This window comes from Chamaea fasciata, unplaced genomic scaffold (assembly GCF_029207755.1).
Source record: "Chamaea fasciata isolate MVZ Bird 193981 ecotype frontalis unplaced genomic scaffold, bChaFas1.0.hap1 SCAF_4, whole genome shotgun sequence".
Taxonomy (NCBI): domain Eukaryota; kingdom Metazoa; phylum Chordata; class Aves; order Passeriformes; family Sylviidae; genus Chamaea; species Chamaea fasciata.
The window spans coordinates 76,002,137-76,014,321 of NW_027094089.1; the positions used below are offsets into that span (position 1 = coordinate 76,002,137).

At 50.4% G+C, this 12,185-nt stretch overlaps 1 protein-coding gene across 1 annotated transcript; it reads right to left on the bottom strand.

Annotated features, from left to right (window-relative positions):
* Positions 1 to 6,790: 6,790 nt before the first annotated feature.
* MMGT1 (membrane magnesium transporter 1) lies at positions 6,791 to 11,695 on the bottom strand. Its single transcript, XM_066182091.1, is given in 5 exon segments — positions 6,791 to 8,967; positions 9,989 to 10,092; positions 10,922 to 10,974; positions 11,469 to 11,637; positions 11,639 to 11,695. Coding segments are annotated over 5 exon segments (546 nt in total). The 3' UTR covers positions 6,791 to 8,804.
* Between the last annotated feature and the right edge of the window lie 490 nt (positions 11,696 to 12,185).

The window sequence follows — 12,185 nt, forward strand, 5'->3', positions numbered from 1 at the left end:
CTGTTGGCTTGGCTTTGGCAATGGTGTTTTTCTTCTGTCAGTCTGTGATGTGGTGTTGTCTCTTGGTAGTGGTTAAAGCAGTGTGGCAGGGGCGCCCTGTGGTTGTCCAGGAAGCTGGGAATGCAGACAGGGGCTGTGGGTGGAGCTGGTGGAAAAGGGAGTTGCTGCCTGTGTGCTGTGGGAGGTGGTTCAGCTTCACCTCTTCATGCCAGTGTCTTCATTTTAAAAGTGCACAAGATGCGTCTCAGGGCCAGCAGGACAGGTCTGGTGCCTTGAGCAGCTGATTACTCAGAGTTCAGAGGATGGATGTGCTGAGGAAGGAGTTAAATTGTTGTACAGACTTGTGCAGCCTTGTGGTAAATGCTGGAGGATATTTCCATAGGCAGGGGAAGAACTGAACTGCAGATGCTTTCAGCCACACGGCTTTGCCAGGAACGGGGACTGGTGGTACCATGTAAGGAAAATTGTCCTTTAGCAGGAGCTTGGAAGTATTCAAAGCAGCTGCATATTTCTTCAGATTTTGAGCTTAGGATGAAGCTCTCAAACAATTTACATTGAAGTCCAGAAGAATAGTTTAGCCTGGGAAAGGTAGTGGAATGGAAACCTCAGAAGAGATTTTTGCTGAAGATCTGATGTTTTTGAGAGCCTGGGGAAGTTTTATCTTTATGTCTGCAGTGGGAATTTAACAGCTATTTCCTAGTCCTGGACCAGCTCCAGCTGCAGTGGAAGTTGCTGGATCCTTGGTATTTGTATATGCTTGCTGTCGCCTCAATCACTGTCACTCCTCTAATGCAAGCAGTCTTGCATAATGTCCTTTAAAATGTTGGACACCTCTGGCAATTTGCTGTATCCCAGTGCTCCACTCGCCACTGCTGAGCAGCTGGTAGGACGGACAGAGCTTTTTGGGAATGATCCCTGTGGTGTGTGCTCATTTAAAAAGTACTTAGAGCACTGCAGGATGTTGAACAGGAGGAAAGGGTTATAAAGCATTTTGGTATATAAAGCATTACTGGGGCAAAACTCTTTTTGTGTGGTCAGACTGTTTCTTGTAATTTACTCCAGAGCAGGGATATATTTTAATGTCAAATTGTATTTGTAAATGTTTAATATGTAGAATATATCAAAGAGGGGTTCAGCCTTTTGTTAAAGATGGAGTTGGGGGACTTCCCCCCCTTGCTTCATTTTGCACATCACTTGACCCGTGTGCTTGTGCAGAGATGGCCCTTGCAGAGCGGGATGCTGGGCTCTGCTCAGGTTTTCCACGGGGAGGGACTGCTCTGGAACCATCCCAGTTCTCAGATCAGTGACAAAAGGCAACTGGAGCTGATTTTTGCTGGATTTTTGGAAATGCACTTACTGTTTCTTGAGATGATTGTAGCAGTGTGAGCAGTTCCTCTCTGGGCACAACTTTCAGGGCTGAGGAGGCTGTCAGGGTATTTGGGGGTTGAGCAGCCACAGATCTGGTCAGAGGCACACTGCTGTAGTTTCTGCCTGATCCCTTGGCAGTGGGCATCTCAGGGTTCAAGGGTGCTTTCCTAAGTAGGACAGAAATAAAAATGAGCCCTGTTCCCCAAGACTAGAAAGTGATCCAAAAAAAAAAAAAAAAAAGGCATTTTGCTGATTGCAGATGATTATAATGCAGCTGCTCGACAGTGACATCCCAGCCATGGAAAAATAACATTGATTCTTTGAGCTGTTTTCCAGTCTGCATGGCATATTAAAACTCTTCATGCGCAGCTGGCACATTTAACTTTGATTATGTTGTTGAAGTGACTGATCTGAGAGCAGCCTGGATCCCAGTTGCTTGCAGAATTTGAAAATAAGATTGTTCCAATTCATCTGCAGTTGGTTATTTTGGAAGAGAGACAAACTATCTCGAGCACTTTTAGGGCTGCTAATTAAAGTCTTGTGGCCCTCCTCTGCGAGAGTCTTTAAAGATGGATGGAGGGACTTAACCAAGGTCATATAGTGTGTCACTAACAATGATTATAAAATCTGTACCCTAATTTGGTCTTGCAGACTTGAATTATTTCCCTGGTGTGGACAATCCCACCACAAACCAGCACACTGGCTGCTGGGCTCTTGTACGTGTCAGTGGGTTCCTTTTTCCTTGTGCTTTCCCACCTGCCAGCTAAGTCTGGCATGGGAGCAGCGTGAGGTAGAGACTGGACAGGCTCCCTACTGCTTCCTCACAGAGGTGGTTGCAGTGGGTGCCTTTTGGCTGGCAGTGCACTTCTGGGGCTGGGAAAAAGCAGAAGCTTGGAAAGGAAGGTAGGAGGGATGTAGAGAAGCTGCCCAAGCCTGTAGGCACTTGTGATGGTACTGCCTCTTCGTTAGAGTTTGGCTTCTGACACGAGCTGCTCCAGCACCTTTCCTTTCCCAGCCTAGTGAAAGCACATTTTGAAATTCTGCTGGCATCTCGGGTTCAGGGCTCCTCCCTCTGCACACACAGAACTTAGAAGCCGCTATCCAAAATAATCATTAGTGGAAAAGGAGACGGTGGGGGACTCGGGAGCTCTGGAAGAGGCTGTTTTTAAGTGTATGGCAGCCATCAAACCCTCCCGCAGGAGTTCTGGCAGAGAACAGGAATGCCAGTGTGCGGCAGCAGCGTTTGGCTTGCTGGGAGCTGGATGTGGGCAGGACATGCCGGGACTCGGTGAGCTGGGAAGGCTCTCACCGAGCTGCTGCTGCGGCAGCCCCTGCGGCTTCCTGCAGGTGAAACCGGGTCAGAGCGACTCCTGGGAACTGTCTCTGAATTCCCCGCAGGAAAGGCAGTTACTGGTGAGTCACAGCCCAGGCTGTGATGGGAAATGGTTGCTGGATAATAGGTTGAGCGGTGGGGGTAGCTTTTCTTCACACATCAGGACCCTGAGGAGGCTCTGACCTTGTGGGGCAGCTGAGAGCTGTTTTTTGTCTGGGTTCCAGGTGGCCAAAGTTGAATTCCTGCAAATTGTAGATACATGCTCTCCTTCCCAGGGTCTGCCTTGCACCCCTGGACTTAGTGTACCCAATGTTGAAGGGAGGAGTTGTGAAGGTAAGGAGATGAAAGGGACAGCTCTTGCCGTGATAGGAAACCAGAAGTTGAAAACCTTTCCCTGTTCATGCTCAGGCATGAAGTGGGAGCTCCTCTGAGGGATTGACCAGTGCTGAATTTGGGAGGTCAGTGCTATGCTCAATGCGAGGCTGGCGTGGGGCCCTGTGAGGGGGTTTCGTGCTGATGGAGTGCTCTGCTCTGTCTGGAGCTCATCTGTCATGACTCACTCCGTATTCCACTGCTCCTGTTGTAACTTGCACTTCATCTCTCTGGAGCATCCCATTGCTCTGCTCCTGGAATGTGGTGGGGTTGAGCCTCAGGTCTGCCCCTGTCAAGCTCTGTAGTTGCTGCCTGTGCACAAGAAGCAAAGGCAGAGAAGAAAGTCCCTTGCAGAGCTCCCCTGCCCACTGCTCCCATGCTGGGAGGCAGCTCAGGCTGTTTGCAAGGTTGTCCTCCCTGCCAGCCCAGGACACCCCAAGGCAGCAGCTTGGCCATGACCATACTTGACCACCAGCAGACCTGGGTTTTTAACCAGGCCTGATGCATCTTGTAGGATATGTGCGTCCCTCCTGTGGAAGGTGAACATGGGCCTCACTCTGCTGTGGCTTTTGCTTTGTGCTCTGAAGCTGCTCTATTTAAACAGGTATGGGAGGGGCAGCCAGCTTCAGCTTCAGAGTGGTGGTGGTGACTTTAAAATGGTGCCACTGTCCCCAAGGTGCCTCAGCAGAGATCCTGTGACAGGAGGCTGTAGAGCAGCATGGTGGCCTTGGGCAAGAAGGAGGGGGCATTATTTGGCCCCTTCTCTCCCCTCCATGTGCTTTGCATTGTGCTGGGGAGGTGTTGCCTCACTGGGGTTGCCCTTCCTGGGGGCTCACGCAGGCGTGTGGGTGCCTTGGAGGCTTCTGTAATGGCCCTGGGAGTGACAGCCTGGAGTGGATTTGGGGAAGAGGAGGCCCTCTTTGGACTGCCTGCCAAACTGGCTGCTCCAAAACTGCATCCTGTTTTGTGCACTTCTGCATCCGGGATGGGGAATAAATCACTGTTTCAGCCTTTGCTGTGCACATAGGACTCTCCTCCTGCATTGTGCACTGAAGCAGAGACCTCCTGGGGCAGGGACAAGGGATTCTGGAGCAGCCTGGGGCTCCAGGAACATCAGCACTGGCCTTTTGTGGCTGGCCCTGAACTGCTCTAAAATACACAGAAATACCTTAGGTGAGGAGGGAAATATTTTTTTTCCATCTATTTTTTTTCCATCTATTTTTTTTTCTCCTGAAATCCAAAGTGAAGTGCCCCTGCAGCAAGGCCTGCCTCCAGCAGGGAAACTGGTTCAGCCAGCACCAGCCTGGGCAGGGAGGGCACTACTGGGTGCTCTGCCTGGCAGCACTGGACTATGAACTGGGAATAGAGTCACATCTCTCTGTGTAGGTAGGGGGCTGTACAGGGTGAGCCATTGATAATCCAAATGTCACCTTTTTTTTTTTTTTTTTTTTTTTTTTTTTTTTTTTTTTTTAACATCTCTTCCTATTAAAATGGCCTGGGAAGCTGTGACACCACACAGCCTGGGCCCCTGCCAAGGAGCCCTGGGGCTTGTGTTCCTGCTCATGCTGCCAGGCTCCCGGCTGCCTCGCTGCTCTGTGAACTCCCATTTGCCTTTCTTGGCTGGAAAAAGGATTAAGTTAGCAGGACAGGAAAATTAATTAGCTGCCATTTTAAGGATGTAGCTTTCGTCGCAGTGTGAAGTGTTTTGAAATGGCATTGTGTCACTCAGACCAACCTGGGGTTGATTAAAAGGCTTTTACCTGCCGGAATATCAGATTTATTTCCGCTGGGGTTCTGCCCTTGGTGATTATGGCTTCAAGGTGAACCTCAAGGCCAAATCCAAGGAGTGTTTTGCCTTCGCTGTTAGTGCTGGCTGTGGAAAGCTGGTACCAAAGTCTTTTCTGCTTGTTTAACATTCAAAATAGCCTTGCTTTGCCCTTCCCCTCTGCAGGCAGCCTGCCAATCTGGCACAGCATGGCTGGGACAGCAGGGAACTGCAGAGCTGCAGTTTCCCTGCCCAGCTGGGGGTCTTCCCACAGGGAGCCTGGGGGCAGCGCTGTGGCCCTGGATGCTGTGGGGTGAGCCTCAGCCTTCCCGAATTGTCTGGTGGGGAAAATTGCTGCTGTTTGGTGCAGGTGGCAAAAGGGAGCAGAAATGGTTCCACTCTTGGTGGGGGGCTGTATCCAGCTGGAGGATGTCCCCACAGTAATGTCATTGCTGAAGGTGTCAGAGACGGAGAAGGGCAGATCTGCTGCAGTGTGGTGAAGTGTGAGAGAACCTGAACCAAGTGATAAGCCAAAAATCATTTTAGGGTTAGAAAGTAATTGTCATTCCCTGCTTTCTTCAGCTAGGGGGACTGTGTCCCCCTCCAGAGCACCTGGAAGGGGCCATTAGCTGCCAGCTTTCCTGAGAAAGCTGTGCTCCAGCTTTGGGCAGCAGTGGGGCATGGAGCCACGTGGGTCCTGGCACCGGACTGCACTGATGGCTCCATCTGGGACACGCAGAGGGGACACATCAGATGTGTGACCAGGAGGGATTTCCACACATGGTGCTACAGTTAGCCCTCACTGACATCTAGAATAAGTGCTTTTGCCAGCTGCACTCCCATTCCAGCCTCACACGGAAGGGCTGCACGAGTGACCAATCTCTGACACAAACCATGGTCCCCATCCCCTCACCTGCAAGGCTGTAAATGACTCCTGCCCTCCTTAGCAATTCCCCACTGAGCTCTCACTGGAATGGTTCTAAAACTCAGCAAAATTAATACAGATTAAACCTGCTACTTCAGCAATGAATGGAAATTACCAGCACATATTTTTTTTTATTTTACTATTTAATGTAGTAGAAATATCACAGCTTGTAGCCAAAGCAATTCAAGATGTGACGGCTGTAAATGTGCATTGGGAGAGGCTGGAAACTCTCCAGTATAATTCAAGAAACTCTTGGCTCAAGTCTTGCTTTGCTTTTCAACAAGAGAAGCTCATCTGTGAAGAGCCCCACGCTGCAAGGTAAGCACGAGGTGGCTTTGGGAACTTGTTAAGGTGCCCCTTCCCAAACCACCGGTTGGTTCTGTTGGTGTTTTCCCCTCATATTCTGTGCTGGATTCAGAAATGCAGAAGCACAGAAAGCAGATGAGGGGTGAGTCTACTGCTCTCTCTAGTGAAATCCTGACGGATGCCGTAGTTGAGCAAACTCCTCCAGTGCTTTTGCCAACTTTTCAACCTCCCCCAGTGGAAAAGCAGAGCAAGGGGTGAAAAGTGATCTTGCTCACATCCAGGATTTTAACAATCAACAGCCCCAGGAGCACCCTGTTTCCCCCAGTGCCTGTTGCAACACCAGACCATGCAGGAGCCTGTCCCATGGGCTGGCAGGGGATTAATATATGGTAGAAAAGCCTTTACTGGGGTTAAATTGAAGGCAGAACATAAGTCAGCTCTGCCAGAGAGGATGATGAGGAGCCTCAAAAGCAAGCAGATCCCCAGGCTGGCAATATTTCCCTCCTAAGTGTTTTACTCAGCTACTTGCAGCTATTTTGATCCCCACTTCTGATCTTATCTCCCAGTAATGAACATCTGGCCAGACAGCACCCTCACACAACAGCTGCCATAATAAAGGCAATCATTTCATGTCAGGGATGGGCAGTCACTTTTAAATAATCACTCACCAGGGATTTTCTGCAGCAGGCTCCAGGATGGTCAGAAATAAACAAACAAACACTTTAATGATATCAATTTTTATTTGACATTGTGAGATCAATAAGAAAAAATAATTTGTACAGCTTTGTGATAGAACCATTGCTGCTGCAGAGCAGGGCTACTCCTCATGAGAAGGGCCCTGACACAGCCACAGGGTGCTCCCAGCAGTACCTGCTCTGAGCAGCAGGTGATGTTCTCCACCTCCCTGTCCCAGCAGCACCTCCCACCTCGGGCAGGTCCCTGTACCCTTCCAGCAGCACAAACGGGGCTTCTCAGATGCTTCGTGTGAGCAGCTCGGCTCTAAGACCCTCTGCAAAGGGCTCAGCTGCAGAACCCATCTGCTACAGTGGTTACTGAGCTCCTACAGTGCTTCTCCCACCCTCTGCTAATTCTGTCTCTCCTCTGCCCCGCAAGGTCACCTAGCCCAAGTTCAGCCTCCGCTCTGTGCAGCAGCTGCCGCACAGCAGCCCTGTTCCCCAAGGGAACAACTCTGTCCACAATGGAGAGATGACCCAATACTATTTCTGAGGCCTTTGGTGCTGGCAGGAGCTGATTTGTGACAGCAGCAAGAGGGAGACCAGGACACTTCAGGAACTAATCCTGCAGCTCAGATGCCTTCAGCTGGCAGAGTAAGCCTTCCTAATCAAACCCAGATGCTTAAGAGTGATTGTAGAGCAGCAGCCACGGATATTGCTCGAGCACTGGGGCACCCACTCCATAGGACGGGCAGAGCTAGAAAAAGAGGCTTCGGTTTACACAGTATTTTTGCCAAGCTTTTTGCCTTTTTGACAGTTCTTAACAGTTAAAAAAAATACCAAACACAACTGAACAGATGCCAGGACAAAAGGCTGAGCTTCCACTGTGCCAGTGAAACGTCCTCCAACTAGGCCAAATTCTTGCTGGCCCCACCAGTATCTCGACCTAACCTCCCTCTGCTGCATCAGGGAGGTAAAAAGCCAGACCAAGAGAGATTTTAGCATTGATTCAGCCCCTGAGGGGAAATAAGAATTTAGACATAAGTAAGAGTTAAGGACTATATGATCAGTTCTAATACATGAAATCAAGACAGTAATCTTAAATCAACGAAGGGCTCAGCTGGAAAAATCAAAGTGGAAGGCTCTGTTGGCAGAAAAGGGGTAGCTGTCCTGGATTAGTGCCAGCAAACAGAGCAAGCTGCTGGACCCTACCCCTGGATCACTCACAGAAGGGACAGTTCTTACTGATACTTAAATATGATGATGACCTGGAGGCTGTACCTGGTGCCAACACCATGTTCAGCACATCCACAATGTTCAACATTCCCTGGTTCACAGCTGGAGAACACGGAGTGTGGCAGATGATCTAGGTGAGCTGCCTCCCCCACACAAGCACCAATGCACAGCCACAGCCCAGCCAACCTGGGGAAACTTACATGAAAACGAAGGAGGGCAATGAGGAAATAATGTGGTAGTGAAAAACCAGGAAAAAAAGAATAACCCTTCACACAACTGTTTTTCAGCATTGTAAAAAAATGAAAAATGAAAGCAATCTCTTTGACTTCCCCTGCCACACCATGCTGGTGTCCCACAGGCCTTCTAGGATCAGATGCTGCCCCTTTTCCTGCTGTTCAGTGATGCAGTGCACACAGCATTTCTGAGGGGGTCCATAGACTGTAGTGCAAGCAAACTGATAAAATAAATACACTCACACATTCCCTCCTGTCAAAGAACATTAACTGCAGGAAAAACTAGCTTGCTTTTTTTTTAACTGAAGTTAAGTTAGCTGCAACTTATTTTAATATCTGAAACTTTGAAGATGTGTTTCACAGCATAACTGTAGAATTTACACTGCATTGCCAATCCACAATTCGGTCATTCTCATTAACAGTGTACAAAGAAGGTCATTAGTTTATATATATATATTTATATATATATATATATATTATAAAGTCTGGAAGATCAATATAAATACTGCTCCAGAAATTAAAAAAGTGTTTACATCCCCGACTTGAATATTACATCTCAGTGTCCTGGTTATTGGTATCATCTGTAAAAGTCTTAGCGGCGCAGAGGTTCAAGTTTTCGAAATTTCAGTGCCGAGCTGGATGACAAAGCATCTTGGTTTGAAGAAGAATTCACTGTGTCTGGGGACTGGAACAATACTCTACCACGATGATTAAATACATAAAAAGATGGATGGTTCCTTAACGTGTCAAATGTCCTTCAAAACAAATGTAAAAAGCCAAGGTTAATAACTCTCTCAGAGCAGGGAGTTTAGAACAGTCAGTCTGGGGCATATTGACTTTAGACAGAGAAATACACGTTTTCAATCCAAAACTCTTGCTTGCCTTTAAGTTTCCTGAACTAAAACATTGAAGGAATACACAGCCAGTTGTGAAAAAGACCACAAGATGTCCACATCAAAAACTCCCCATTCCTTCCTGGAGCTCAGGGGCAGCCTGTGGATGCTGCCTGCAGACACACCACATGCCAGCCTTTTTTCAGCTGTCACTTGTGTTAACACCCTCACCATGCTCAGCATCCCCCCCCTCGCCCCCGAGAACCTCATGCTAAAGGCTTTAGGTGAACACTCTGAAATACAATTACGACAACTTTTTCACTTCCCATGCTCCCCTGTCGTTTTGGAAATGGCCAGAGAGGCAACATCTGCCCATCCAACTTCCTGTCAGAATCACAGACTATTTATTCTGAGTTGGAAGAGACCCACAAGGATCACTGAGTCCAACTCTGAAGTGAACGGCTCAAAAAGCAGCTGAACCTATGACCTTGGCATGCTCTAACCAACTACCCTCTTCAAAATCGTGATCCAAAATCCCTTATTTTCTTAATGTCTTTCAGATGTCCTGCCTTGAATACACTGTGTGAGACTCAAATGACTCAGACTCACGAGGAAGCAAACACAAGCAGGGTGTGAGCCAGGCCCTGCAGTCTGAGACCATGTCACGACAGCAGGTGGTGATTCCTGAGCTCTGCACACTTCATTCCTCCACCAAGTCTGCACAGCAGGATTTCAGATGAGGAAAAGCAAGAAGTTTATTTGATTTCTGCCTGTTATCCAACTCTCCCCTAAAACTCAAGACACTGTTGGCTTTGCAAGTGTGGCTGTTCCCCTCGGGTCACTGCCTGCGGCATGCACTGAAGGACTGAGCTAAAGACAAGTGGTTTCAGTTTGTACAGAGAAGCAGGTCCCGGTGCATACAAAAAGAAGAAATAAAACATACTTATTTTTGAGTTCTGAAGTGGCATCCATGTCTTTAAACTCTCCTGCAATGTGTGCTATCCCATAGCAGGTGACTGCAAAGGCCAGCAGAGTCTGCAGGACTATCTGCAACAGAGAGCACAGTGCAACACACACATCACCGAGTGTTCTGCATGTTTACCAAAATCTCAGCTTTCACACAGTATCTCCTGTGCTTTCCATCCAGTGACAGCAAACAGAGGTGGGCAGTCCAGCAGTGGGGAAACTGAGGCACAGTAAAATTAAAATTCCCTCCTATCTGCACAGCAGAACTCTGGCAGAGCTCCAGCTGCCCCAGCACAGGTCTGGGTTGCAGCAACTGAACTGAGTCACACGGTTCCTCAGCAAGAGCCTGAGACCAAACACTGGGTTCTGTGCACTCCAGGATCCAAACTCCTTCCAGGAACATGCCTGGAGCTGTGCTTGGCTCTCCTGGGCACCTGATCTCCCTGCCCTTCTGATTAAGGAGAGAGGGAACAGATAACTGAAGTGGAAATTTGAAGAGCAAGCAAATAAAGTAAATAAAAGCCCCCTTCCTGAAGCAGGCTGTGCTGGGATCAGTCACATTGGGTAAACACGCGCCAGCCAACCAGAGCCAGAGGGTGCAAGAGGTTTATGCTGCAAAGGAGGTGGATGGATGCAAAAACTCTCTGAGTTACCTTCAGGGAATCCTGGACAAGACGCTCCAGGGTAGTTCTAAAAGACAGGGAGGTCTGGATCTGGGGTTTGGTTTCACTGACAGCTACAACACCCTGAAGAAGCTGGGATGAAAAGCGTAGTTCTTTTTGACAGTGGGAGCTCCGATGAAAGTGCAGCTTAAAAACTACCCTTTATGCTTGCCTTGCACATTAAAAGGAAGCAACTGAGAGATTAAACCACCCCACAGTTACACCTTTCACACACTGCAAAAACTTACATCTATGGGCAACGTTTCATCTTCCTTTTCTGTCAACCTCATGTAAGAACGATCTACAAAACAGAAACATACACGTACGCATCAAACACTCTGTGCACGCAAACCAAGAGCCCGGCCACACAAACCCCCAGAGAAACGGCTGCAGAGACAAGTGTCAGTCTCCCCGGGCAGCTGGGCCGCCCCCGGTGCCGCTGTGCGGCTCCGCTGCTTCGGAGCACGGCCGGCCCTGCCCCAAGCAGCCGGGACGGGCCGCGGGGACGGGACGGCAGAAGCCACGCTGAAGCCGCGACCCGCCGGGCGGCAGCTCCCCCTTCCCACCCTTCGTTTTTCCTTCCCTTCCCGGCCGCTGCGGCGATCCCCGCTCTCCTCCCGGAAGCTCCGCTCCCCCCGCAGCCCGGCCCCCGAGGGCAGGGCCGGCCCCGCCGGCGGGCTCGCCGCTAAGGACGGTGATGATGCCGGCCCGGCCCGGCCCCCGCCCTGGCAGCTCCCCGTGCGGGGGTGCCGGTGCCCCACGGGGCCCCGGGACGACCCCCCGGCGGTGACTCACGCTGCGCCGCCGAGAAGGCCGCGTGTGCCAGGGCGAACAGGCCGAGCCCCACCAGCCCCTTCCACACCGACCCCGCCGCCATAGCCGCCCGCCGCCGCCGGGGCGCACGATGATGGCGTCATCGGGGGGCGGGGCCACACCGCACCCGGAGAGTGAGGGTGTGCAAGGGGGCGCGGCTTCAGCGGCAGGGGGCGGGGTCACGCCGCCGCTTTCCCACGCGGGGCCATTGATAAATTGCGAGGGCGCGAGTGGACCCCAGGAGCGGCTGAGGGAGAATAGGCCCTTTCCCTCCATCGGGCCAGGCAGGATCCATTCCAGCCGAAAATAGAGCGTAGGGCCAGTGGTGCCCGAGTTAATTCCCGCTTTCCACGTGTTTAACCTCAAAGCTAGAGAAACCTGTGCAAGAAAAAACGGGGCACAGGGATGCGCACAACGCGTGCAGGAGGGACGCCCCGGGCCGAGCCAGGCCTGTGGCAAAGCAAGGGTGCAGGGTCCCACACAGCCAAGCATCCTGGGTCTTCCATGGCCCCAAGGCACAAAGGCAATTCTTTGAGGACGTTTCCTACAAGTCACCTTCAAGCTGATCATTGGCATTTATTGCAACCCTTGACCCACCGGTTCCATGCATCCCCCCTCTATTTCTTGGTTAAAAAGGTGGGAAGTTTACCCTGACCCCAGTTCGGGGCTGACGGCGGCTCTTGGCACCATCCTCACGCC